The sequence below is a fragment of the Phascolarctos cinereus genome, unplaced genomic scaffold (assembly GCF_003287225.1).
Source record: "Phascolarctos cinereus isolate Bilbo 61053 unplaced genomic scaffold, phaCin_HiC Scaffold_2;HRSCAF=192, whole genome shotgun sequence".
Classification (NCBI taxonomy): Eukaryota; Metazoa; Chordata; class Mammalia; order Diprotodontia; family Phascolarctidae; genus Phascolarctos; species Phascolarctos cinereus.
In genome coordinates, this window is record NW_027555625.1 from 218,218,222 (window position 1) to 218,245,936 (window position 27,715).

A 27,715-nucleotide genomic window follows, 5' to 3' on the forward strand; every position below is an offset into this window, starting at 1 on the left:
TGATTAATTTGATTTAAAAAAGTAAACAAGAAATCTAAATTACTAGTATCAAAAATGAAAGAGGTGAATTTACCACCAATGAAGAGGAGATTAAGAGAATTGTTAGGAGCTATTTTGCCCAATAATATGCCAATAAAGTTGACAATCTAAATGAAATGGATGAATATCTACAAAAATATAAATTACTCTGGAGGGCTTGGAATATGATATTCAGAGGTCAAAGGAACTAGAATTACAACCAAGAATCACTTACCCAGCAAAACTGAGCATTATTCTTCAGGGCAAAAAACGGATATTCAGTGAAATAGAGGACTCTCAAGCATTCTTGATGAAAAGACCAGAGCTGAATAGAAAATTTGACTTTCAAATACAAGACTCAAGAGAAGCATGAAAAGGTTAACAGGAAAGAGAAATCATAAGGGGCTTATTAAAGTTGAACTGTTTACATTTCTACATGGAAAGATGATATTTGTAACTCATGAGACCTTTCTCAGTATTAGGGTAGTAGAGGGAATATATATAGACAGAGGGCACAGGATGAGTTGAATATGAAGGAATGATATCTAAAAAATAAAATTAAAGGGTGAGAGAGGATTGTACAGGGAGAAGGAGAAAGGGAGAGGTAGAATGGGCTAAATTATCTCACATAAAAGAGGAAAGAAAAAGCTTTTACCATGGAGGGGAAGAAGGAGGAGGTGAAAGGGAATGAATGAATCTTACTATCATCGGATTGGACTTAATAGGGAATAACATACACACTGAATTGGGTATGGAAATCTATCTTACCCTACAGGAAAATAGGGGGGAAGGTGATAAGAGAGGGGGATGATAGAAGGGAGGGCAAATTGGGAGAGGAGGTAATCAGAAGCAAACACTTTTGAGGAGGGACAAGGTCAAAGGAGAGAATAGAATAAATGGGGGTGGGATAGGATGAAGGGAAATATAGTTAGATTTTCACAACATGGCTATCATGGAAGTGTTTTGCATGACTACACATGCATAACCTGTAACAAGTTTCTTGCCTTCTCAATGAGGGTGGGTGGGCAGGGAGGAAGGAAGAGAATTTGGACAAATGTTAAAAATTGGTTTTACATGCAACTGGGAAATAAGACATATAGGCAATGGGGTACAGAAATCCATCCTGCCCTACAGGGAAATAGAAAGGGGAGGGGATAAGAGAAGTGGGGGCTGATAGAAGAAAGGGTAGATCAGAGGAAAGAGTAATCAGAATGCACACCGTCTTGGGGTGGGGGGAGGGACGAGATGGGGAAAAAATTTGGAACTCAAGATCTTGTGGAAGTGAATGTTGAAAACTATAAATAAATAAATTAAAAATATAAATTACTCAGAGTAGCAGAAAAAGAAATAAAACACTTAAATAACCCAATCTTAGAAAAATAAATTGAACAAGCCATCGATGAATGTGAACTTCCTAAGAAAAAATCTCCAGGGCCAGATGGATTCACAAGCAAATTCTACCAAACATTTAAAGAACAATTAACCCCAATACTATATAAATTATTTGAAAAAATAGGTGAAGAAAGAATCCTTTTACAACACAAATATGGTGCTGATACCCAAACCAGGAAGAGTCAAAAGAGAAAGAAATTACAGACCAATTTCTCTAATGAATATTGATGAAAAAAATTTTAAATAAAATACTAGCAAAAAGATTACAGTAATATATCACAAGGATCGTACACTATTGACCAGGTGGGATTTACACCAGGAATGCAGGGTTGATTCCATATTGGGAAAACTATCAGTATAACTGACCGTATCAATTAAAAACGCCAACAGAAATTATACAATGATCTCAACAGATGCAGAAAAAGCTTTTGACAAAACAGAGCATCCATTCCTATTAAAAACACTAGAAATAAATTGAGTTTACCTTAAAATAATAAGTAATATTTATCTAAAACCATCAGCAAGCATTAGCTGTAATAGGGATAAGCGAGAAGCCTTCCCGACACAATCAGGGGTAAAGCAAGGATGCCTATTACCACCTCTACTATTTAATATTGTACTAGAAATGTTAGCCATAGCAATATGAGAAAAAAAAATAAAAAGAAATTAAGGAAATTAGAATAGGCAATGAGGAAAACAAAACTATTACTCTTTGCAAATGATATGATGATATACTTAGAAAATCCTAGAGAATCAACCAAAAAACTACTACAAATGATTAACAACTCTTGCAAAGTTGCAGGATACAAAATAAATGCACATAAATCATTAGTATTTCTATATATTACCAATGAACTCCAGCAGTAAGAGACAGAAAGAGAAACTCCAGTTAAAATATCTAGACAATATAAAATACTTGGGAGTCCACCTGCCAAGACAGACCCAGGAACTATATGAACACAATTATAAAACACTTTACACACAAATAAACTCAGATCTAAACAACTGGAAAAATATTAACTGTTCATGAGTAGGCCAAGCCAATATAATAACAATGACAATTCTACCTAAATTAATCTATTTATTCAGTGCCATAACTATCAAACTATCAAAAATTATTTTATAGAGCTAGAAAAAATAATAACAAAATTCATCTGGAAGAACAAAAGCTCAAGGACATCAAGGGAATCAATGAAAAAAATGTGAAAGAAGGTAGTCTAGCCCCATGAGATCTCTAACTGTATTATAAAGCAGTAATTATCAAAACAATCTGGTACTGGCTAAGAAACAGAGTTGTGGATCAATGGAATAGATTAGGTGCAAATTGCACTATAGTAAATAACCACAGTAACCTAGTATATGATAAACCCAAAGATCCAAGATTTTGGAATAAAAATTCATTATCTGACAAAAAAATGCTGGGAAAACTAGAAAACAGTATGGCAGAAATTAGATATAGACCAACATCTCACACCACATACCAAGATAAGATCAAAATGGATACATGATTTATACACAAAGGGTGATAACCATGAATAAATTAAGATGGCATGGAATACTTTATCTGTCAGATTTGTGGATAAGGGAAGAATTTAGGACCAAAGAAGATATAGAGAGCATTACAAAATGTAAGATAGATCATTTTGTTTATATAAAATTTTAAAGGTTTTATACAAACAAAACCAATGTAGTCAAACAAAACCAATGTAGCCAAAATTATTACGAAAGCAGAAAATTGTGGGACGAAATCTGCAACATGTATCTCTGATAAGGGCCTCATTTCTCAAATATATAGAGAATTGAGTCAAATTTAGAAAAATACAAGTCATTCTCCAATTGACAAATGGTTAAAGGACATGAACAGGCAGTTTTCAAACAAAGAAATCAAAGCTATCTATAATCATATGAAAAAAAAAAAACGGTCTAAATCACAATGGATCAGAGAAATGCAAATTAAAACAACTCTCAGGTAACACCTCACACCTATCAGAATGGCTAATAAGACAAAAAAGGAAAATGTTGGATGTTGGAGGGGATGTGGGAAAACTGGGACGCTTAATGCACTGTTGGTGGAGTTGTTAACTGATCCAACCATTTTGGAGAGCAATTTGGAACTACGCCCAATAGGCTATAAAACTGTGCATGCTCTTTGATCCAGTAATACCACTGCTAGTTCTGTATCCCAATGACAATCAAAAAAAGGGAAAAGGACCTATTTGTAAAAATATTTAGAGCAGCTCTTTTTGTGGTAGCTAAGAACTGGACATCAAAGTGATGCCCATCAATTTGGGGAATGACTAAACAAACTGTGATATATGCTTATAATGGAATATTATTGTGCTATGAGAAATAACAAGCAGGATGATTTCAGAAAAACCTGGAAAGACTTACATGAATTAATGCATAGTGAAGTGAACAGAACCTGGACAACAATGTACAATGGTACACAGTAACAGCAATACCGCCTGATGAAGAACTGCAAATGACTTAAGTATTCTCAACAAAACAATGATCCAAGACAATCCCAAAGGATTAATGATTTATACTAAGAGAAGGAGAAAGGGAGAGAGGGGTAAATTATCTCACATAAAACAGACAAGAAAAGGCTTTTACAGTGGAGGGGAAGGTGGGGAAGGTGAGAGGGAATGAGTGAATCTTATTCCAAAGGATTAATGATGAAGCATACTATCTGCCTCCAGAGAAAGAACTGATATTGTTTGAATACAGACTGAAGCATGCTGGTTTTCACTTTCTTTCATTTTTTTTCTTTTGATTTGTCTTCTACAAAATGACTAATATGGAAATGTTTCACATAATTGCACATGTATAACCTATATCTGATTGCTTACTGTTTCAGGGAGGGGGGAGAGCAGGAAGGGACAGAATTTTTAACTCAAAACTTTAAATAAAAATGTTTTGAAAAATTGAATGTCTACTAATGTGAAATCTCATTAAAATTCTGGGTTGTTGTTGTTTTTTTTTTTTTGCGGGAGGGGGGTTGAGGCAATTGAGGTTAAGTGACTTGTCCAGAGTCACACAACCAGTGATTGTTATGTGTCTGAGACCAGATTTGAACTCCGGTCCTCCTGACTCCAGGGCCAGTGCTCTATCCACTGCACCACCTATGCCCCCTGAGTTTATTTTTGAAATGAGATGCAGAATGAGGTTTTGAGACTGTAGTAACAGGATGAATTCTGAAACAAAACAGAAGGCCTGGAGCTGGAATCAAGAAAAACTGGGTTCAAACCATAGCAATTACCCTACTAGCACATGTGGGGCAAGTCACTTAAATTCCAGTTACTTCCATTTCTTCAATTTTTCATTTGTTGTTACATTTTCACTTATTGAAATAGGTTGGGACAGAGTTATTTTAACTTCATGCCATATCTTTTTCTCATTTTATTCTTCTGGTTTTGTGCATTTTGACCTTTGTTCTAACAAGGCAGTGGCCTAATTGTGCACAGACAGACATCTGATACAGGAATGAGTCCTACATTAGTAATGTGTTGTTTCTTGTGTGTTAAAATATAACCACTTTAATTTTTTGTGATGTGATTTCTTAATCTCCATGTGTGGAGAAAAGGTAAAGACACAGACAATAATTTCATATAAAAGCTTAACTAATCAATTTAACTGACCAAGTTTAACTAATCAATGTTGATAATAAGATCAAAAGAGACTTTAAAAAGTACCTTAGAAACAACCAGAGAGCTAAGGTAGTCAAGGAAATACACATTCAGAATATAAACTTATCAGTAAGATATTACAAAGAACACGAACTCTGATCAATGTAATAGCCAGTGCTACCCACTTCCTGACTACGACATGATGGAATCAAGATGCAAATGAGACAATATGTTTTTGGACATGGCCAATGTGGGGATCTCCTTTACCTGACTACCCATATTTGTTACAAGGATGTCGGTTTTTCATGGCTAAAATGGAAATATGTTTTGTATGACTTCACAAATATAACTGAAATCATATTGTTTGCCTTCACAAAGGGTAAGGGAGAGGAGGGAGGGAGAAAATTAGGAACTCAAAATTTTTTTTTAAATGTTAAAATGATTGCACATATATAACCTATTTTTTTGCTTAGGGAGGCAAGAGGAAAGGGATGGAGAGAGGGATAGAATTTAGAACTCAAAACTTTTTTTAAATGTCAAAAAATCATTTTAACAAGAAATTGGGGAAAAAATAAAAATATATTAAGTAAATGTTTAAAAAAGTTTACATGTGATTGGGAAATATTTATGTATATATGTGTGTGTGCACGTGTGTGCGCACGCACATTAAAAGGATGTTGTTTTTCTCCCCCTCTCCCCAAAAGTCGGTAGAGGTGGAAGGGAGAGAAAATAAAGGTTAATGGAAAAAAAAATTATTTAAAAGTACAAAAAATATCTTAAGTTACAGTGATGAAATATTATCAACAGCATCACCTCATAAACAAGAGAAATGATGAGAATAAAAGTAGTTGTTTTGTTTTTTAATCTTAGCAAGACACTCACCTAAACAAAGTCATCCCAAGGGCATTTATATCCCATGACCTCTCCCTCAAAAGATTACTCTAGTTCTGGATTCATATGGATATGGATTTATATCAGTGGAGTGTGCTCCCCCCCCCAAAAAAAAAAAAAGGAAATCAGATCTCTGTTATCTCTGGCTCATTGCCTCTACCCTGGAGTAATTCCAAGGAAATCACTAAAGCAAGACTTAGGTATGCCTAGGATTTCCCCAAAATGTAGGAGACAGGATCCTTCTAGAAGGTACTCATTGTCCAATATGAATATTAAGTATTTTTGTTGTTGTTAAGTTGTTTCAGCCATGTCTGACTCTTTGTGACCCCATTTGGGGTTTTCTTGGCTAAGGTACTGGAGTGGTTTGCCTGCTCCAGCTCATTTTACAGATGAGGAAACTGAGGCAAACAGGGTTTAAGTGATTCACCTAGAGTCACATAGCTAGTAAGTTTCTCAGGCCAGATTTGAACTCAGAAAGATGAATCTTCTTGACTCCAGGTCCAGCCCTCTATCCACTGAGCCAACCTAGCTGCCCCCATATTAGGTACAGCATAGTTATTTATTTCATCCACTAACAAATATGCTCAAGATTCAAAAGGCTCACAAGTATACATTAACACATTTTCAAAAAACATTAAACACTTCAAATAGTTCATCACACTCATTATACTCTCTCGACACATAAAGCATGTATTAAGCACTTACACGTGCCAGGTACTGTGATAAGTGCCGGGGACACACACCACTTTTTGGTACTATCACAATGGCTGAGACTGCTATTTGGCATTTATCCCAGAAAGACACTGTCTGAGCAAGGAGTGAAAGGTGATAGACATCTGACTTCCTCTTCGAGACCAGACTCCTCCAAGAAGAATCCAGGGCCAGAGTCCCTTTTACTGAGGAGAGTCCCTGTGACACAAGTCAGTGGAGTCGAACTCAAATGGAAACAGGAGCCACTAAAGTGTACCTATGGACACTTGCAGGCCACATGCTGATTTAGTTTTAAAAGTTAAGATTATCTATATTTTGTTGTATTTTTATTCATTTTGTTAAATAGTTCCCAATTACATTTTAATCTGATTCAGGCCATGCTGGGGAGGGTTGTAAGTCACATACATGTTTGACACATCTGCTATCATGTCCACCCTATGCTACTCTTAAATAAAGACAAACCTCTAGAGTCAAGGGTTCAAGTGTCAAACCTATACTTAACAATAATCTACCTATTTGATGCTCATTCGGCCCTGAGAACATTCCTGGGTACATTAATCTCTGAACCCAGAACAATAAACCACACTGCAAAAAGACTGGCAGATAAGTAGATCTATCATAGACAGGTGAGCATCTAGTTAAGCCTTTTTCCCTAATATACTGAGGGCTGAAAGAGAACAAAACATTTGTGATTATGTGAAACAACATGCACATAGGTGAATAAAAACAAAATATATGCAAAATCAATAACTAGCATGCTCTTCTTCCTCATTTCTGCCTCTTCGACGATTCTCAATCCTTTTAGAGCATTACAAAAAAATCAAGAGTTCTGGATTCAGAGAATGTGGGTCATAGGCCACTTCTGATGCTTAAAATCTATGTGACCTTAGATAAGTCACTCCCCTCCACAGGCCTCACTTACCTCATCTGTAACATGAGCGTACAGGACCAGATAACCTCAAGGACTCTCTCAGCCCTACATCTCTCTGTAATCCTGTAAGCGCCACTTCTTCCTTTCCTGATTCCCTCCGTTTCGGGTGCTGCCCTACCAAAAATTACTTCGTATTTCTTTTATGTACATTTTGTGCTTTTTTGATCTATATGTGTTGAGTCCTCCCAATAAAACATAAGATCCTTGAGGGCATGGACAGTTTCATGCTTGTCCTTGCATCCCCAGAACACTATCCCCATAGTATACGTAACAGTTGCTCTCTAAGAGTTTACTGAGTCGAACTGAACCTTGCTCTATCAGGACTAGGTGAAAGAACTTAGGTGGCACAGTGGTTAGAGTGCTGGGCCTAGAAGCAGAAGGCTTGAGTTCAAATCTGGTCTCAGACACTTACTAGCTGTGTGACCCTGGGCAAGTTATTTAATCCATTTGGCTCAATCTCCTCAACTGTAAAATGGGGATAATAACAGCACCTATCTCCCATGATTGTAATGAGGATAAAATGAGGTATCTGTAAAGTACTTAGCACAGTGCCTAGCATACAGCAGGAACTTAATAATTGCTTGTTCCCTTTCTAACTATACTTAGCCTGGAGAAGAGAAACTTTAAGATTTTATTTATTTCTTTAGACCCAGGAAGACAGAATTAGGACCAATGAGCAGAAATTACAAATAGGCAACCTCCAGTTCAATGCTAATAAAATCTTTCTAACAATCAAAGCTGTCCCAAAATGTCCAAACCACCCTGTTAGGGGTGTCATCTGTGAGATGTGAAACTTGTGTGGTAGTTGGAATAGATGACGTGAGGAAGGTCATCTCAGATGACTGTGTGAGGTCAGTTCAGTCCTTCATATTGTTTTATACAACCCAGACTCAGATCACAACAAACTGAAGCCAAAACAAGCCAAAAGGTCATTAAAAGCCCCAGGAGAAACCCAAAATCAAAGACCAGAGTTGGTTCAAAGCCCATAAATAAGGAGACATACGATGAAACAAATAATCAAGTCTATTAAAAGTCAAATCTGCTACACAAGAAAGCACTGCACTAAGGTGATTCTACTGTGTTAGCTCTTGTTTCCTCACCCTGCCCTGTGCTACTGGGCAAGAGGTAAGGGGGTCCTAGCTCTGCGGCCAGAAGCTCCGGGTTCAAAGGCTGCTTCTGGTGATTACTTATCTGCGGGATCTACGGCAAATCACTTAACCTTCCGGGCTCATTTTTGTCTTCTGTAAAATGAGGGAGTTGCATTAAATGGCCTCTGAGATCCCTTTCAGCCTTTAAAGGCCTGTGCTAGGTTTGGAGGATACAAGGACAAAAAAATAAAATGAACAGCCTCTGCCCTCAGGGAGTTCACCTTCTATCAGGTGAAACAACACATACATATAGATAGAAGACAAATGCCAGATTATGGGGAGACGGGAGGGAAGGCACCGATATGGTTAATGTTTGAAGCTGCTGAGGTAAAGAAAGGTTTTGTGTAAAAGGTGACACTTAAGTACAGTATATCTAGAAAAAAAACCCTTTAAAATTCAAGAAAGGATTGAAGAATTAGCTCTGATAAAATAAATCAAATTAGAGAATAAAATAAGACTTTTTTAGATTTCCCAATTTTTTTGCCTTGAAAAAAATGTACAGCATCACAAACTAGCACAAGATATTGAAAACCAGCATAAAATATCTAAATCTAATTAGATCTAAATCTAATTCTAAATCTGAATAGCTCTACTTTCCAAGGGATAAATAAAAAGGCAGAAGAAACCTGATTGGATAAAGATAAATTCAAGAGGTTAAAAAATCCTTCAAAAGTATTAAGGAAATATAAAATAAGCTTACTTCAAAAGATTAAAAGTGTGAAACATGAGTGATTTAAAAGACTGATCTACAGTAGCTACCTATTACATCAAATTTAGACGCTTAAACCTAGGCTTCCAAGCACTCTACTAAGTCAATCACTGCTTTATCAACCTCTGCGTATATCTTGTCACTTCCTGCTTGGATCTTCCAATCAAACCAAGACAGCATGCTGGTCATTTCCCAGGAAACTTGTTTATCCCACCGCCTTTTTTATAATGTAGCATGGCCCAGACAATAAAAAACTGGTACCATCACTGACAAATACTTCCTGCTTGAATCTAGGCAAGTCACTTAGAACTCCTAAGTGCCTTAGGGAGCTGCCTCAGGCTGTAAGTCACAGAGAAGATGTCAATTTGCACTGTCAGTAGAGAAAGCTGCTCACTGGAACATCCCACAATGAAATCACAAGTCTAATTTTTAAAAACTGAACTACAGTGTCCTCTATGAACTTCTACCATTGTATTACAATGCCTGCCTAGTGCACTTAATCCTTTTTACTTAACGGATGCATAATGAATACTAATTAATGATGTTCTGACATTACCTACCTTTTGGTTTTGATGCCTTCAAAATCAAATTTATAAGTTCTGGGACATCAAAGTAAGCTGCATAATGCAAAGCATTCATGTTTGTCCAGCGACTTCTCAAGCTGACGTCCGCCCCCAGTTCAATGAGATGAGAGGCAAATTTTACAGCTGTCTCAACATCACCTAAAAAAAGTTTTCAAATTATTTTTCCCCAGATAAGAAAAACAGTATATTCCACTCATGACCCATCTTTTTATCCCTACAAAAAGCACAAAGCAAAAAGGTTATTTTATAAAATACGCATAATTTTAAAAGAAAAAGCATCTGAAGAAGTTGTCACAATTTACATATTTTATCACAAAAATATTCTAGCAAGGTAAACTATTCCCAGAGTTTTTAACACATCATTCATTAAAACACATCATGTCCTAATGAATATATTTTCAATGACTTGAGCAATTAAAAAGTGCTACTGAAACCATATATTGAAATTCACTATGAAATCAAGAACTGAAGAATAACTTTCAGATTCTTAACAGCATACTAAAACTTGTTAATTTCAAAACGATACCCTCAGAACTGCATATTTTTCACAAAGAAACACTCCCAATCAATTTTTCTTCCCGCCTAAGAGCCAAAAAATGTAAACATACACTAATTATATAGTCCCCTGATGAGACATGACAATCTTTGGGCAGTTATGAGTGATACATTACTCTCTCAAGTCTCTATTATTCACACTAATCAAGATGAAGACAGAGATAATACAAAAATTCATAACTGACTTTGGAATATTATTTCTGTACTTATATTTGAATACGCATTTGTTTGATATTCTGGGAATTCATTTCAAATAAAACAACGAAGCCACATTAAAAACCTGATCTAAGTAGATGCTCCCTGTAACCTACTTGTCTCTAAGACCATTTTGGAGTGACGAAAAACACTAAGCTACATACGCTATCCCCATTCTGGAGCAGAAAAGGAGGTTGCAGTACTGCATTTCAACGATTTGCCATATAGGTTTCAAGCAAAGTACAAAGAGAGACCAAGATGTGTACCAAACACAGAAGCAAACTGCAGTTTGTAAAACTTGAAAGCAAAATTATCTGGCAGAAGGCAAAATATGTAGAATTTATCTTAAGTAATCAGGATCACTTTAAACTTGGCCCTATTTCATCAAGAATTCCCAACATTCACAGAATCCTTTTTCTCCATTATCAATTATGTTTTATATCTCAGCATCACTTCAACAAAGAAAGTATGGGCAGATGTGAGTTTTACTTTTAAGATCATATGACAACATATTTTATAGCCAGTAAAAACCAGGAATATGTGGTTTGATTTGATATTCTACCTCGGAAGTCCTAAAAAGGGAACCTGCTAACAAATCTGTTGTGTACTTACCAATACCATGAGCTCCAGATTTGCAGGTATAATGGAGAAGAGTCATATCAGTTAGTCCATCTCTATCATTTACATTACATCCTCTCTTGATAATCTATAACCAATCAGAATATAAGAGAACATAATTAGTGTTATTACTGAAGTGTTGCTTTTAAATGAATATAAAACTAGAGGAATCAAATCTATTTGCTCAAGAATGTAGCTAGCCTAACATATTCAATTTAGTGTCTGACTAATATGTTCCCAAAGAATTAACTTTTCAAATGACTTTTCAATCTGATCTCATGAAACAATCTTTATTGTGACACACATCACCAGAAAGAAGGTAAAACCTACACTACAAAATAACTAAAAATAGTTCTCTAAATATGTTCTTTTTGACCTTCATTAATAATGACTAAGCTCTCATTTCCAATGGGTGTAATGTCAACAAAAATACTAGGTTAGCCTACCCAACCTGCCAGGCATCTCATAGTCAACTAGTATTAATTGTCTGCTATGTGCCAGGCACTGCATTAAGTGCTGGGGACACAAAGAAAGGCAAAAGACAGCCCCTCCTCTCAAGGAGTTCCCAGGCTAGTGAAGGAGACAATACGCAAACAACTATGAACAAATGAGACATACGTAGGAGAAGCTGAAGATAATCTCAGGGAGAAGACATCAAGGAGACAGGGAAAGGCTTTTTGCAGGTGGAATTTTAGCTAAGACCTGAAGGAAGCCAGGAAATCCAGGAGACAAATATGAGGAGAGAGAATTCTAGGCATGGCAGATAACCACTGAAAATTCAGTCAGGAGATAAAGTTCTTGTGTGAGGAACAGAAAGGAGGCCAGTATCACTAAATTACAGAATACATACATGGCAGCAAGGTATAAGAAGATGGGAAAGATAAAAGAGGGCAAGTTATAAAGGGGGCTGGGGTTTTTTTTGGTTTTTTTATAATGAAGTGTTTTAAAGATATTTGATTCTGGAGGTAAATAGGGAGCCACTGGAATTTACTTACTGACAATTCTTTGAAACACTAATAGATCCAGGAAAGTAGGAGTACCTATTTCCACCAGATAATACCAAAACTAAAGAAAAGAAGACACAATCTGAGACAGAACCAAACTTAAGCTTCTCTCTTTAGAAAAAGATTAAAAAAATAGATGACTCACTAAAACACAGTGGCCAAGAGAAAAACTACAACAGAACAAATCCCACTCTAATGAACTCTGTAGAATACACAAGCATCTTTGGTTACAACAGAATTACAACCTGTCATAAGGGCTATTATTTATATACAATTCCTTTAACTATAATAATCAAAGCCACTAGTACTGTGAGTTATGCATACAGACACAGAAAAAGTTTTGTTAAGCAGAATCACTCCTTGAAATGATACTCCTCATATCAGATTTTACACAAAGAAACCATATTTTCATAGAGCAGTTTCCTCTGCTCACTCATGCTCATCAAGAGGTATCATTGTCTAATCTTCCCACTCTTAGCAATACTCATCGTATTACAGAGGACATGATTCCTACATTAGAGAATATTTCTGTACTTATATCTTCATCACAAATGTGCCTGAAAAAATAATGAAGTCAGTTCCTGAGATAGCATGTGAAATCTAGAAAGATCAATGATAAAATAATCTACTACTATCCTGGAATAAATGAGAAAATATTGTTAAATTTAATTTAGGCAATTATTTTAGTGTATGTAATTCATATCTCTGGTCAGAGAGAAGATAAGTTATAAATCTAAGATTATAGATTCCATTCCTTAAATTTTAGCATCCTTTTCTTTTTTTCCTTGCACAACTTGTACCTCTGATAGCTCATTCTTAATGAGTAATTTTTTTAATGAATATTTGGGAAATGACACACTAACCAAACTACCCTAAAGAGAGGGTTAGTGAGGAAGAAGAATTAAGTAATCAAACAAAACTTGTCTACATTCGTGGTCCTACTGGCCACTCAGTGCTCTACTTTGTACATACTCTAATATTCAAATGGCTCTGTGATCACATCATTTCAGAAGTTCCCTCCTTCTGCAGGGTCTAATCCAGAAGTGGGGAACCTGCAGCCTTGAGGCCACATGTAGCCTTCTGGGTCCTTGGGTGCAGCCATTTGACTGAGTCCATGTTTTACAGAACAAATCCTTTTATTAAGGGGATTTGTTCTGTGAAATTTGGATTCAGTCAAAGGGCCTCACTTCAAGACCTAGAGGGCCACATATGGTCTCGAGGCCTCAGATTCCCCATCCCTGGAATCCATCCATATTTATCCATCCTAGGTGACTCTGGTCCATGTTCTTCCAAAAATTCTCCATGAGAGGTCCACCCTATGTGCTCCCATCATCATGAAGATACCAATGGACACTAAGATTACGTAATATTCTACAGTATACTTATGCTCATCATAGGTCTCCTCTACTGCCCTTTAAAAGGTCACCTACAATTAATTAATGATTCTTTGGAGACAGTGGCATGACACAATTCTCAATAAGACAATGATGGTTTTGGTTTTGGGTTTTTTTCTGTCAGAAAGTAGCCTCAGAGTACAAAAGATTTCTCAAATGTTAACCCACTTGCTCTCTTTTGCCTATCCAATTCTGGGCCAAATCCTCTGTCCTTTTGTAGTACTTATCCAAGGTATACTGGTAAGAGTAATTCAATGGGCTGTCCATGCAAACTCATTCCATCTTCTGGACAATAGGTATATTTACAGGAGCACAGATTGAGAGGTGAAGTCGAATTTTCTCATTTTATAGGTGAGGAGATCAGCCCTCGGCCAAGAAAAGTGAAATGACTTCTTCAAGGTCACACAACCACTAAGCTCCTGGGTCAGGATTCAAATCCAACTCTGATTACAAACATATGCTGCCTCTTCATCTATTACGCTTTTTCCTTTGTGATCTATTATGTCCAACTCTGTTGAGCTGTCATGGATCTCACTGAAGATGTTCTTTATTATTTTAGGGCTTGATACAATATCATCTGCAAATGGGAGTGTTCACAGGACCTCACCATCTATAGGGAATCCCTCTTCCATTTCAACCCATCACAAGACAGCCTCTGACAGTGATTAGGACTTTGGCAAGCATTTATCTAGCTATCTTATGCCTCATTTGATATTGACAAGAGGATGGATGAACAAAATTATCTCTGTGGCTGTACCTATTGAGGAAGTCTGTATGATCTCAATATACACATCAACAACATCTTAGAGGAGAACCTTTCAGACTACATTTTACTCTACTAAACCTTTTTTTTAATCAACAAACAACAGAGTAATATCTTGTATTCACTATATCTTTCAAATTACATGACTGAAGATGATACAGAAGGTCATTTTCAAAAGTCTGCCTGTCCTTTTCTCACAGTTTCATCAATGAAACCCTTGCTAATTTCCATATACTTTAGAGAAATGAGAAATTAGGTATGAAAGTCGATAGTTACCAATGTTCCCTTCATCACCTTTTTTTAAATAATAACTACAAGTGATTTTTCTTCTTTTCATTCAATATTTTTCCTCCTTGCAGACTGAAACTTGAACATAGCTCTCCTGATTTTTGAGATTAGTTTTTTTGAGATTTGGTTTGCTTCCAAAATATATTTCTTCTGTGTATACTTGGTCTGGCCCAGTTATTCTTCCCAACATCATCAACTTCATTCTTTTAAGTGCCATTTCTACTGCCACTGCCACCACAGAAGAAGGGCACTGAGGGCCAGTCTATATTTTCCTCTATTTCACAGGTTAACTTGGATAAAGGTTTCATCACCAAGTCATCAGCCTACTTGTAGTGTGCTTCTCTGAACAGCACAGTCCTCAGATGACGAACACAGTCTGTGACCAGGACCATACTCAAAGAAATTTAGAAATTGTTAAACTTAAAAAATGTTAGAAATTGCCCACGCTTGCAATTCTTCTGGCTAGATCCTCAAAAACCCCACGTTCACTTCTGAACCATGATGAAGCAAAGGAGTAAGACTTTTGTAAGTACAAAATATAAGTACTTATAAGTACAAAGTATAAATAAAAACATCAGGGCTAAAAGGGGATCTTTTATATAAGAAACATTTATTAAATGTCTACTATGTTTAAAGCACTGTTACAAGGATAAATAAGACACTGCCCTGACTAAAAAGAGCTTACAATTTAGCATGATTATTATCCTTCCTCTCCCAATTTTCATTTTATGAGACCTAAGATAGGATCCTATCTATTAAATAAATCTAATTCTAATAATACTGATAAAAAAAATTCCCAAAATTTGGGTATTATATTTTAAGAATAAGTATACATTCCTTACCTCATTCCCAATAATGTCAATGTTCTGTTGGACTTGGGGAACCCATTGTCTTAAAATGGCAAATAATTCAGACACTGATGTTTTAGGATCAAAAAGGATTTCTTGGCATGATGCATCATTTGGATCAAAAAAAGAAAACTCTATTTAAAATAAGAAAATATTATTTTAATAGATAAGCGAAGAAATCAATCCCTTTAACTCATTTTTCATAGATTTCAGAGCTAGAAGGAATATTCATTAGAATTCACTTAGTCCAATCCCAATTTCACAAATGAGGAAATGAAGGCCCATAGAGGTTAAGGGACTTGCCCAAGCTAGTCTGGGGCAGAGTGAAGGCGGGAATCCAAGCCTCCCAACATTGAATCTAATCTTCCAGGTATATACCACATTCCTTCTTCCAACTCTAAAATGTTTTGATTCCAAGCTTCAAATTGCTAATGATATCAACCTGTATCTTTTCACAACACATGTAACTTTAATAATTCCAAGGTAAAAAAAGTACAATAGAATCTATACACAATGGAAAACCTAGATATCAGGAAAGACAAATTGCTAGGATAAACGTGAATAAAGGCTTATTTGTCCATTCATGATGTTGAAAACTCAGGTTTCCTGAAAACACGTTCCTCCCTAAAAGAACCAAAATTGTATCTGAAATGTTTACTCGGAAATTTGACCATTCTACCACACTGATCTCCACCTTTTCAAGATATATTCTTCTTGATCAATAAAATCTATTATGATGAAATACCCCTCAATTACATTAAAGTCTTTTTTCAAAAGGTACTATGAGCTAATCTCGCCCTTCAGACGTCTTGACAAGACATTATTACACCTACAGTATCACAATAGAAATGACTGCATATCTGTTTTACTTTTATGTATGCTTGATCTTGGGATGATCTAACTTAGATCTCATAAAAAGCTTTCTGCCACCTCATTTTCCCCTCCATGGCCCTTTGCTGTTTTGTGAAGTAATATTCCACCTCTAATGTCCTGTTATGTCAGAAGAATTCTAGAAGTTTATGTCATTTTCTAAATTGCAAATTCAGGAAGTCTGCCATTAATCTTAAAATAAATACATATTTTTAAGTGAAATGCAACTGTTGATACAAGAAATAAAGCTGAAAGTCAGCTATAATAAAAACTGAGCTTTTGGAATTTGTGCAAAATACTGTACATGGTTTTAGAATGAACATGCAAAAGCCTAAATAAAAGCAGACATGAAACAGAATCAGTTTGCTGGCTTACAGAAAGTTAAAACTGCTACACTACATACCACAGTCTGAAGGCATTGGTGCTGCAGAAACTGAAAAGATAACCGGTGTGTCAGAACCTGAAAATAAAAATGGGTATCTTCCAATCAAAGAATTTCCTTCTGAGGGCAGATCTGGAAGGTCTTCTATGGTCATCCTCTAGAAAGCTACCTTTAAGGCAAAAACAGAAAACACTCTTACTCTCATACAGCTTAGAATATTTACCTCTGAGGTCATCTTTTTAAAAAAATTAAAAAGATAACCTTTTCCCCTTAATAATGTATCTTGTCTTTTCAATTTCTGATTTCAGGGCTATTTTTTTTTCTGGTCCTTTCAGCAAACCAATCTGAATTAATAAATTTTTTCCAACACAATATCTGTCAATGACAAAGGAAATTTTTCCCAGAGAGGCATGGGTGATGACACCCAGCATATTTCACAATAAGTGAAACCTGTTTCAAAATTTCAGACTAATCTAAAAGGGTGGGGTTGGTACTCTCTTAGCTTACTAAAACACCCTGACACAAAATATCCACTGGCAAAAGTTACCTATTAAGGCCTACTACTCTAGAATGCTGACAGGGATGATAGCTATCATCACATACTGCATGCAATACAATGGGCTTGTTTCTTCATATACCTAAAAATCTCTTCTATGATGAATCTCCATTCTGTCTCAACATCCAAGTAAAACTTTTGTGGAAAATTGTGGTCACATAATGAACTTTGCTTTCAAGTATTTATGGGTGCTGTCTTAGAGTCAACATTCCTTGTGGATACTACATAGGATCTCTGCTGATTTGGGCCCTGAAAGAGTTGGAAAACAGGGACTTTTGAAACAAAATGTGCACGTTGCTTTACTGCCCCCAGGAAACATGTGAACGAAAAACTAGTAAGTTCATTCTACCCTGCTGAGCTACTTAATTCTGGACCTACCTTCCATCTGCAGTACCTGCCCAACATATAAAGGTGGTGTACTTGACAGGCTTCCTCTCAAACTGCATGGCAAAAACTTAGGCAAGCATGCCACATTTCCCCCCAAGACAGTTAAGGATTCTTCCTGGGAGACATGCAAGGCTGAATTCACGAAGCACGTACTGGGGAAGAAGAGCCTCCCATGATTTGCCAAACACGATGATTACTGCTCACTCCTTGTTATTCCTCTTGGGACAAGGAACTTGGAAAGTATTGCTAAGGATTATGACATGCTAGGCAAGAAACCTCAGACCTCAGGGGCACAGGTGACACTTCGGTCCCCATTGCTGATTGAAGGTTTGGGCTTCAGAAGAGAAAGGCAAAGCTGGGAAGCAAACAACTGCTTAAGAAGGTGATGACAGAGAACAGGATTTGGATCTCTATGTTGGAGCTTAAGATACAGGAATGACAGGCTCTTGGCCAGGAATGGTTGTATCAAATAAGGTTGATAAAAAAACAACTGCCTAAATCATTTGATCAAGGGGGAAGGGAAGAAGGGGGAGACAATTGCTTGCCTATCTTTAACAAGAATATCATTGGACAGGCCAAGTAATCAAAAGAGACAATAAGAGAGACAAAATTCATAGCCTCAGTGGCCAGGCTGAAGAGTCAGAAGACCTGGGTTTAAATCTCACCTCTGATATTGACTACTTGAGTGACCTTGAACACTTAACCTCCCTGGGTTCTCAGTTTCCTATCTGTAAAATGATGGAAGTAGACTACATGGCCCCTAAGGTTTCTTCCAGCTCTAGAATTATGAACTTAGGAAATGCAAACAGCATGAGAAATAAACAAAAGGAACCAGGGACCATAATTCAGTAAGGGAAATCCGACCTCACAGGTATCACTGAGATGTGGGTGGATTTGACTCAATTGGAATATGGTAAACAAAGAATGTATCTTATTTAAAGGTAACCCATTAGACTGGCAGAGTAGCATCACATATGATAACTAACATTTATATCGTGCTTTAACATTTGCTAAGATCGTTATGTACGTCATCTCAGTTCAGTCTTAGAATCCTATGTGGCAGATGCAATAAGGACAGATGAGGAAATTGGCGCTGAGAGATATATGTTCATATGAATAAATCCGTAAACCAGAGGGACTAAGGTACAAAGAAGATCATTTGGGTGATGTCAACAAAGAGAGAAACAGAAGCAGTACTGTGGCAGGAATGTTGTACAGCCCCTAGACAGAAGAAAAAGGATGGGTTCAGCAAAATTATCACAAACCTGTCCTAGAGACATGTTATAAGTGAGTAGGGCCTTCAATGACACCTAACATCTGTCCAAATGTTCTCTGCTAAAAGAGTAACCAAAAAATGTGTGATTTGCTTTAATGGTTGTTTCATTCTTCAAAAAACAAAAGAAGGGACAAGGAGAACCATTACCTGATCCTGATAAGGAACTAGTTGTCAAAGAAGAAAAATGGCTATGACCTTTTAGTGTCCGTGATCACACTGAACTTGGGGTCAGAAGGCCTAGGCTCAAATGCTAAGTGACACTTCCTGGCTGCATGAACACAGGCAATTCACTTAACCTCAAAATGACTTAGTTTCCTCATCTGTAAAACGGGAATATTAATTCTTGCTCTACTCACTAGGTTGTTGTATTTTATAAACCTTAAAGTTCTATAGATCCATAAGTTATTATTATCATTATTATTAATATTATTATTATATGGAGCCAAATGGCTGGACACTTATCCTACATATTTGGAGAACAGATTTCAAAGATGTTTAACAGATTTCACAGAATGAAATTTAAAAAAGAAAAGAAAAGAAAGAATGCAATTCGTAGGACGCATGGAAGAAGTGATGTCCAGAATGAAGGACATAACAGTCCCACTGTATTCAGCCATGTTTAGATCACAACTAGAGAGAAAAGATACCGACAAGCTGGAGGGTATCCAGAGGAAGGCAGTCATGATGATGAGATGAGAAGTCATGCTATATGAGGACTGAGGGAAGAAACTGAACTACTCCCAAAGTGAAAGACTCAATTATCTTCAAGCATTTTAAGGGCTATGATGTGACAGAAGGTTTACCTTTGGTAGGACTGGCATCAGAAGGGAGAGTTAGGATTAACAGGAAGAAGCTGAAGAGGGCAAGATTTAAAGTCAATGTGAAGAAAGCTTTCAAATAAACAGTGCTATCTGAACGAGTTGCCCATGACCACAGTTCTTTAAACAGTGCCTGAATAGCTTTCTGGGGATGTTATAAAGGAGATTTCTACCTGAAAGGCTCAGATTGAAAATAAATGACCTCAGGTCTCTTCAAGCTCCGAAATCCTACACATATATGGTGTTTTATCAGAATCTGAGAAGTGATACCATCCATTCCTATCAATTGAGAAGGAAACAAGGATGATTTCTGGTCAGAAAAATGGGATACAGACAGCTTTCTAGGTCCTCCTGAATTAAGTTTTTCATGCGGGGCTTCATCATATGTTTGAAAAAGTACATTTTCATGTGCGTAGGCAAGTGCAAGCCATTAAATCACATTCCAAAACCAAATATAAAATAGAAGAATCAAGGTTTCAACCGATGTTTTGTTTTGTTTTCTTTTGATACAGATGTTCTTTTGAACTTTGACCTGCTCCATCTCTAACCTAGGCTAGTTCACTACTAGGGGCTGACCATACTGGAGCCAGCCTGAGCTCAGAGCCCTGCTGAAGCTCAGAATTCTCAAGTTCAAGAAACTGATCAACCAACCATAGTCTTCCAGGTAGCAGGGACTGTAGGAATCACCATCTTTCTTCAGCACTACAGTTTATCCCTAACTTCCTGAAACCTGCTGGCCTCTGATTTTGGGGAAAAGAAAAGGAGACTCAAGAGATGAATAAATTTGGAGTTTCAGAAAATAGTATGTAGGGTATGACTGATGTTTCCTTTCAGGTCACACTTCTTTTTACATGATGGCAGCAAGGATTTCCTCTGGAGATTACAGAGGAACAATATACTTTTACAGGAAAAAAAAAGTTATTTTCAGTTTTAAGGAAAAAGAGTAAATTTCTGGAATAATTGTCTCTTGTTAGCAATTACTCATTTAAAGCTTAAGTTGATGTTGTTATGAAAAATTATGACAAATAAGAAAGAAGTTAAAATTACAGTATTTATTATTGCATCTACCCACATACATTTTGGTTTACTAAATGTTGGTTTATTAAGTGCAACCCAGTGTTTCTTATGTGCTTTTTTGTTGGGGGGGAGGAGCAAGTAAGCACAGCAATTAATCAATCTGTGCATTTCTTGCCTGATGTTTCACTTTTGTAGAAATCAATTATCCCTCCCTTTAAATGGTATAACATTACAGAGGGTACTTACTTTCAGAGGAAGAGTTATGGGGAGCAAAATGGAGCTGAGGATCCCCTGGGAGGGAAAGAGGAGGAGAAGCCAGGACTATCCCTGTAGGAAGCCTAGCATTACAGCAGGGTTTAGGATGTTATGATGGAGTGTGGTTATGCTTTAACAGTATTATTGATGTTAATAGTGGCAATATTATGAAAGTAATGACTGTACATGAAACAGATAACTATAGCTGACAACTACTGAAGTGAGGTGGTATTAATTCTAAGTTACTCAGCATCCCAAACTTCAATTTGGAAAACACTATGAGAGAATTCCAGTCTAGTTTCATCACTCCTGAATACCACAATCCTACAACTCCCTCTGAGGGACTGCCTCAAGGAAGCTAGGCCAATGCCTACTTAAGAATTCTAATCGAAATAGAACACAGGTTTCATCAACATAGTTTAGATACGACACTAAAGAGTAGTTCTGGAAAGAGGACACACTTTGCGTCTGCCAGCAGCTAGGGTTTTCCAGTCATATTCACAGAGAATTGCATATAACAGACTCCTTTACTCAAAATGCTAGGTACTTTACCAATCATGATTCTTTATTATCCCCAAGAAATTCCAAAGCAGTTTGACCAAAATGGATATTTCGGTGCACAATCAGAAACCTGTTAATTTGCTGATAACACAAAAGTGTGTTAATTTATTCAACCAGCATTCATTTGGTCGTGTGCTCAGAACTACAATAGTTACTGCAGAAAGGTACAAAAGAAATAAATGTGTGTTCTGGCCTACAAGCAGCTCACATTCCTGATTAAAAAAAAATAAAACATTCATGCATGACAAGACCACCTACAACCCAATCCAATATTGTAAAATATAAACCTGCATATATATATATACAATGAAAAAATGGGGGCAAGAAAATAATCACACTGGGATGCAGTCATTCAGGGAGAAGAAAGGATATCAATGTTATAACTTAAGGACTGCTGATAGATTTTACAGGATGAGTTACCATTTATAACAATAAAAAGCAATACATTAAGGTCAATTTTTTAAAATCCTAAAAAAATTAAACTCAATTTAATCTTTTCTGAAATAAACACTATAAATACTTTATTAGGCAGACTTGCACAGTATTGGACACAACTGTCATCACATCTCAAGAATCAATCTTCTAGCGCGGACAGACAGCACATGACAAATTTAACAAAGCATTAAAAAAAAGCACCCACATAACTAATCACACTTAAAAAATAGGAAGAGACATGGTTAAGCTTACATAACAATAATTTAACAAGTTAACCCATTATGCTACAGCTTTGCCCTCCTCCCAAAGGACAAATGGTCTGCAACAACCAGTATGCTCAACTGTCAAATCAAAATTTCACATTAAATGATTTCACAGTAGCCACTTTGTAAATATTTGTATTGCATCCTTTTTTGGAGAGGTTGTTTTCCTTCAATAGAATAGAAGTTCCTTGAGGGCAGGGACCATTCTGTTTGTGTCCTTATCTCCAAGGCCCAACTCAGTACTTGGAATATATAAATACTTGTTGAATAAAATTTTAAAAGATTCCATAGAAACTATACAAAAATTTCAGTGTGTGACCATGGGGAAGCCACTTAACCTCTCAGGGCCTCACTTTCCTCATCTGCAAACTGAAAGAGTTGGACTAGAAGATCTGTTAATATCCAATCCAGCTCTAAATCTGTGTTCTTTTTGATCCTAAAAGTAAACAGAACAATTTAATGGACTTGCAAGTCTATTGCTCACAAGTTCATTCAGAACTTAAAAAAAAAAAACATGGCAGGAAAAAAGAAACTCATTAGTAAGTTGTGGAGGTGGAATGTCATTAAGACAGTGTTGAGTGAAAGTCTCCTTTCACTAATATCATGGCAGATTTTATTGTTTCAAAGTAAATCCTAGTACAGTCCTAAAGCATAAGGTGATAAGGTACTACTGATAAAACTATGTTAGTACCTAGTTTCACAAAACAGAAACTTTTTTTTAATCTCCCTCAATGAACAGACCCAATGACACCAATCCAGCACACAATGACTTTATGAACTGTTTAATCTGATCCAAGAAGATAGGAACAACATACCAACTGCTCAGCACAGAGTCCCAAGAGCAAGTATTTCTCTTCAAAATTCGGGTGACTTCTCAAAACCAAAAACTGTCAATGCAACAAACACAAAGTGGCAAGGAGAGGGTTAGAAATTCTGAATGCATTTGTTTCTGTGAAACCAGGCACCTAGCACAATGAAAAGGACCTCCCAGATGCTTTTATTTCATTTTGTTTTATGTTCCTTTGTCCGCATACCTGGGAATGCATCTGTACTTACGCAGAATGAAAAATCAGTGTGAAAAGTGATACTCCCTCACGCAGATCAGCAACTTATCTATTACTCAGAGCCTTTGAGTTATCCCTACTATCTGTCAGAGGCAGGCCTGGAACCCAAGTCTTCGTTACTCCAAAGCCAATCCTCTATCCACTACACCACAATGACAGTGCTTCTTACTAATCTACTGAACCAAATTACAGAGGAATGTGCACTGCCACTGGAGTCAGAGAATCCAGGTTCAAATTCCTCCTCTGACGTGTATTATCGGTGCGATCTGAGACAATTCCTTTAATCTCATCTGTAAAAATAAGACTGGATGGCTTCTGAGGTCCCTTCCAGCTCTAGACCCAAGAACCTACGACTCTACGACCCTGTGCCCTGTAACAACCCAAAACCCAAACGTAATTGCTCTTACGGCCCCTTAACCCCATACGGCGCTATGCAATCGAGGGCTAATTAAGTGTGGAGTGAGCAAACCTGGGTTCACAACCCTGCCTCTGCCACTTAACTAGCGGTGCAACACCGGGTAAGTCGCCTCGCCCCACCTTGGCCTCAGTTTCCCCGTGGGGCGGTCTAGGGGCCTCTGAGGTCCCTCCCAGCCCTAGCTGTCTCTGCTAGCTGAAATGTCACTGGAAGCGCGCGGCAGGTGCACCCCTCCGCCGGCATCCCTGCTCCCAGATGGGTCGGACGCTTAGGCTCCCATCACCCCCATCCCGGGGCAGAGGCCCGGGCGCCCCCCGCACGAGTGGTCCCTCCCTGCCTCCCTCCCGCGCCACGCACGCTCCACGCGCCCCGCCCCGCCCCCCCCGTCACCTCCACCCCCACCTGCGCTCCTCCGGGTTCTCTCGGGAGCCGCGCCGAGGGCCGGGGCCGGGGCGGGGAGGGGAGCCCCAGGGAGCGGCTCAGGCCGCGCCGGAGGACAGCAGGCAGCGCCGCCTCCACCTGACGATGCTGCGAGCAGCACTGAGCCGCTGCCGGCCCGCCGAGAGTCGGGAGACGCCCCGCCCCGCCCCGCCCCGCCGGCTCCTCCGGGCCTCCCCCCGACCCGCCTCCAACGGCCGCCGCCTCCGGGGCGCTGGGACCGGCTCGCGCACGCACGCAGCGCGCAGGCGCACCCGGGACGCAGCCGCGGCGAGCGCCACCTGACCCTGACAGCGACCGTGACCCCGACCGTGACCGTGACCCCGCTCGCCCGACCCCACGGCAGGCCCGAAGCCAAGGAGGGGGAATACAGGCGGTGTGCGCCCATCCCTGGCATCGCGGCGTCGTAGACGCGGAGCTGAAGGGCCTTCAGTGACCATCATAGTCCGGGGGCTTGCTCCGACACGGGGGTCCCACCCACGCCCAAGCACTCTGAGGATCGGTTTCTGCGGAGCTCGGATGGGGAGGAAATCACGTCTTTATTTTCACCAACCTCCCACTGAAACTTGTCATTTCCTTTGATTATGAATGTAGGCAGCAAGCCCTTCATGGGCCCTTAGGCCTCACCGATTGGAAAGGGGGCCGTGACACACCCGTGACCAACCCCCGATCCCACAGTCTAGTCCTCTCCTTTAATCACAGACCCAGAGATGCAAGGGCCATAGGCCTCTAATCCGACCCCCTGGCTCTTTTAATAAGGAAGCCGGGGCCTGGGGAGGTTAAGCGCCTAGCCCAAAATCACCCAGCTAGGATGTCAGGGGTAGGATTCGAACGCATGTCCTCGGACTTAAGAGCGGGTGCTTTTCGCAGATGAGGAAACGCAAGGAGAGGGGAAGCACACGTGGTAAGCATCCTTGCCTCTAAGTGAAAACTCCTAAGCTTTGTCTGCTAACATTCCCACTGTAGCGTCAGGGATAATGGACCTCAGGAGACCTGGGTTCTAGTGCTGATTCCTTACTAGAGACTTGAGGGGGGAAAGGACCAGGACAAATGTAACTGGTAGGGCCATGACAATCTCAAGGTCTCTGGTGAGCTTCCAGATACTGGCACCCTGCAAACTCAACATTTTCACATGAATTGTAAGGCAAATTGCAAAAAATCCTTTTCTCCCTCTTGACACACTCCTGGTCCCATTCCACCCACCTGATTAATTGAAAGCCAGGAGGTTATCTAGGATCTGCCATAAGCAACTTTAAATAGGACCTATTTTAAATGAGCTATACATAGGCAAACACAAAGAAAGTTAAGTAAAATAGGGTTCTTAACTTGTGGTCCCTGAACTTGTCTTTTCTTAATATGTAATGACTAATTTCAATATGATTGGTTTCCTTCATAGCCCTATGTTCTGCCTTTGAGAACATTATTTTCTACATTTAAAAACATTCTGAGAAGGGGTCCATGGGCTTCACAAGACTACGGAAGGGATCCCACAACACAAAAGGTGAAGAACCCCTGGTAGGATGGAAACCACTAGGTAAATTTTTGCCCCCTTCCCTCTTCTGCTCTCACAGATACAGATATAGCCAACTAAGGAAGTGTCAAATTATTTTCTGAGTCACCCTGCATTAATGATGCCAGCATTAAGGAAACACCAGCCCAAGGTACAATAATCATTCAAAAAGGTTTGGACCAATTGTCCACACAGGAAAACCCAAGTAAATGAAGAAGGCTTAGGGTCCAAACTATGAAAGTTGGATGGACAACTCAAAGCTAGTCAATACATCTCTAGGACAAACATTGCAAATGGACAATGATTTATATTGTTGGAGAGAATCCCCACATCTGTAAGATCACAGATCCTCCAAAATACTAAACTGTGTGCTTTGGCAGAGAGAGAACTCTGACAAATGACAAGATAAAACTTCTCATCAATTTTTTTCCTTCCTTCCAGGTGGTCTGTAGTATGATTTCTCCCATATCAATATCACTTCTCTTTCTCTTTCTTCTCATGCAAATACCCTTTCTCTTGTTCCCCAGATTTTCTTATGAGTATTATTTTTATAGTATTATCATAGTATTATATTTTAATATTTTCTTCTTAAATAATTCTACTCCTTTCCCCTTTTACATAGTCTGTACATATTCTACTTCTGCTTAAATCTGACATTAAATTAAATTTAAAATTGAATTAAGTATTTGGTTTCATAGAGAAAATGGATATTTTGCGGTACAGTTCCATGATAAAAATTGCAAAGTTTGGGGCAGCTAGGTGACCCAGCAGACAGAGTTCTAGCCTTGGAATCAGGAGGACCTGAGTTCAAATATGATCTCAGACACATGACGCTTACTAGCTGTCATCCTGGGCAAGTCACTTAACCCCATTTGCCTCTAAAAAAAAAATTCAAAGCTAGTTAATTAGCAATTGTGTCAAGGAATAAGTTGACCAATTACTTAATTCTTATTCAGTGATAACATTTTTGTAAGACGCTCCCTAGAAAAGAGTGAGGAAGACAAAAGTAAATTATATGTACTTTGTCTGAAGCCTATACCAGAGAGATTTTCTGAAATTTAAAAATTTATCCTCGACATTCTCTTCTTCTTGGCAACAATTTTTGATCACAGTGTGTTGCTTGGAACACTTTTTATTTGGGTTATTTTAAACATTTCTGCTGTATAAGTTGCTTCCATCTTTCTCTGCAGCATCTTTTGTGTAGGCCTAGGAAAGATGTTTATGTTGTGTTGGATTTACCTATTCCGTTTAGGCACCTGCATACATTCTCACCACCAGCTGTTGGAAAATCCTAGAGCATTAAATAGTATAGCAATATTTGACAACTTGACATCAAAATTAAGTTACTCTTTTTTAAAAAGTATTTAGCAGTGCTCAATGCACTCATAAGTACTCCAATATAACTTTTTGTCCTCCTTTTGCTTTTTGGTGAGAAAATTTACAACATTTACCACATTCCTACCAACCAAAAAAAAATTATTCTGAGGATCTGCTTACAGCTCTCCAGCTCATAAGTATCCTCTTTCTGGGAGGAATCATTTGGAAAATTGAGTACAATTAGGTCCCAATTAGTGCAAATAATGAATCCCACCTGTGAAGTGGTTACAATATTTGATTATGCACTGCACATTTCCATTGGGCTGAAACCAATTGCCATATTTTACATAAGTATAACTTCAGTTAGTACTAATTGGAATTCCACGTCACAGGATTCACTATTTGCACTAATTGGGACCCAGCTGTATTTGGAATAAGTGCTCCCTCACAAAACATGTGATATCAAACTCAAGATT

General features: G+C 38.2%; 1 protein-coding gene across 11 annotated transcripts in view; it reads right to left on the reverse strand.

The window, feature by feature from the left end:
- The window catches only part of CLIP4 (CAP-Gly domain containing linker protein family member 4), a 133,637-nt gene that overhangs the window by 70,971 nt on the left and 34,951 nt on the right, over positions 1–27,715 (reverse strand). For 3 of the 11 annotated variants that reach the window (XM_020983756.2, XM_020983761.2, XM_078149782.1), the window contains 4 exons: positions 16,949–17,096; positions 15,670–15,809; positions 11,373–11,466; positions 9,987–10,148 (listed from right to left, as the gene is read on the reverse strand). In XM_020983756.2, the coding sequence (XP_020839415.1) occupies positions 9,987–10,148; positions 11,373–11,466; positions 15,670–15,809; positions 16,949–17,081 (529 nt within the window). In that variant the 5' untranslated portion in view covers positions 17,082–17,096. Of the gene's footprint in view, positions 1–9,986; positions 10,149–11,372; positions 11,467–15,669; positions 15,810–16,948; positions 17,097–17,565; positions 17,747–23,310; positions 23,383–24,376; positions 24,534–27,715 lie in introns of those variants that run through there. The other 8 variants (XR_002323918.2, XM_020983763.2, XM_020983764.2 and 5 more) reach the window with 6 other exon arrangements.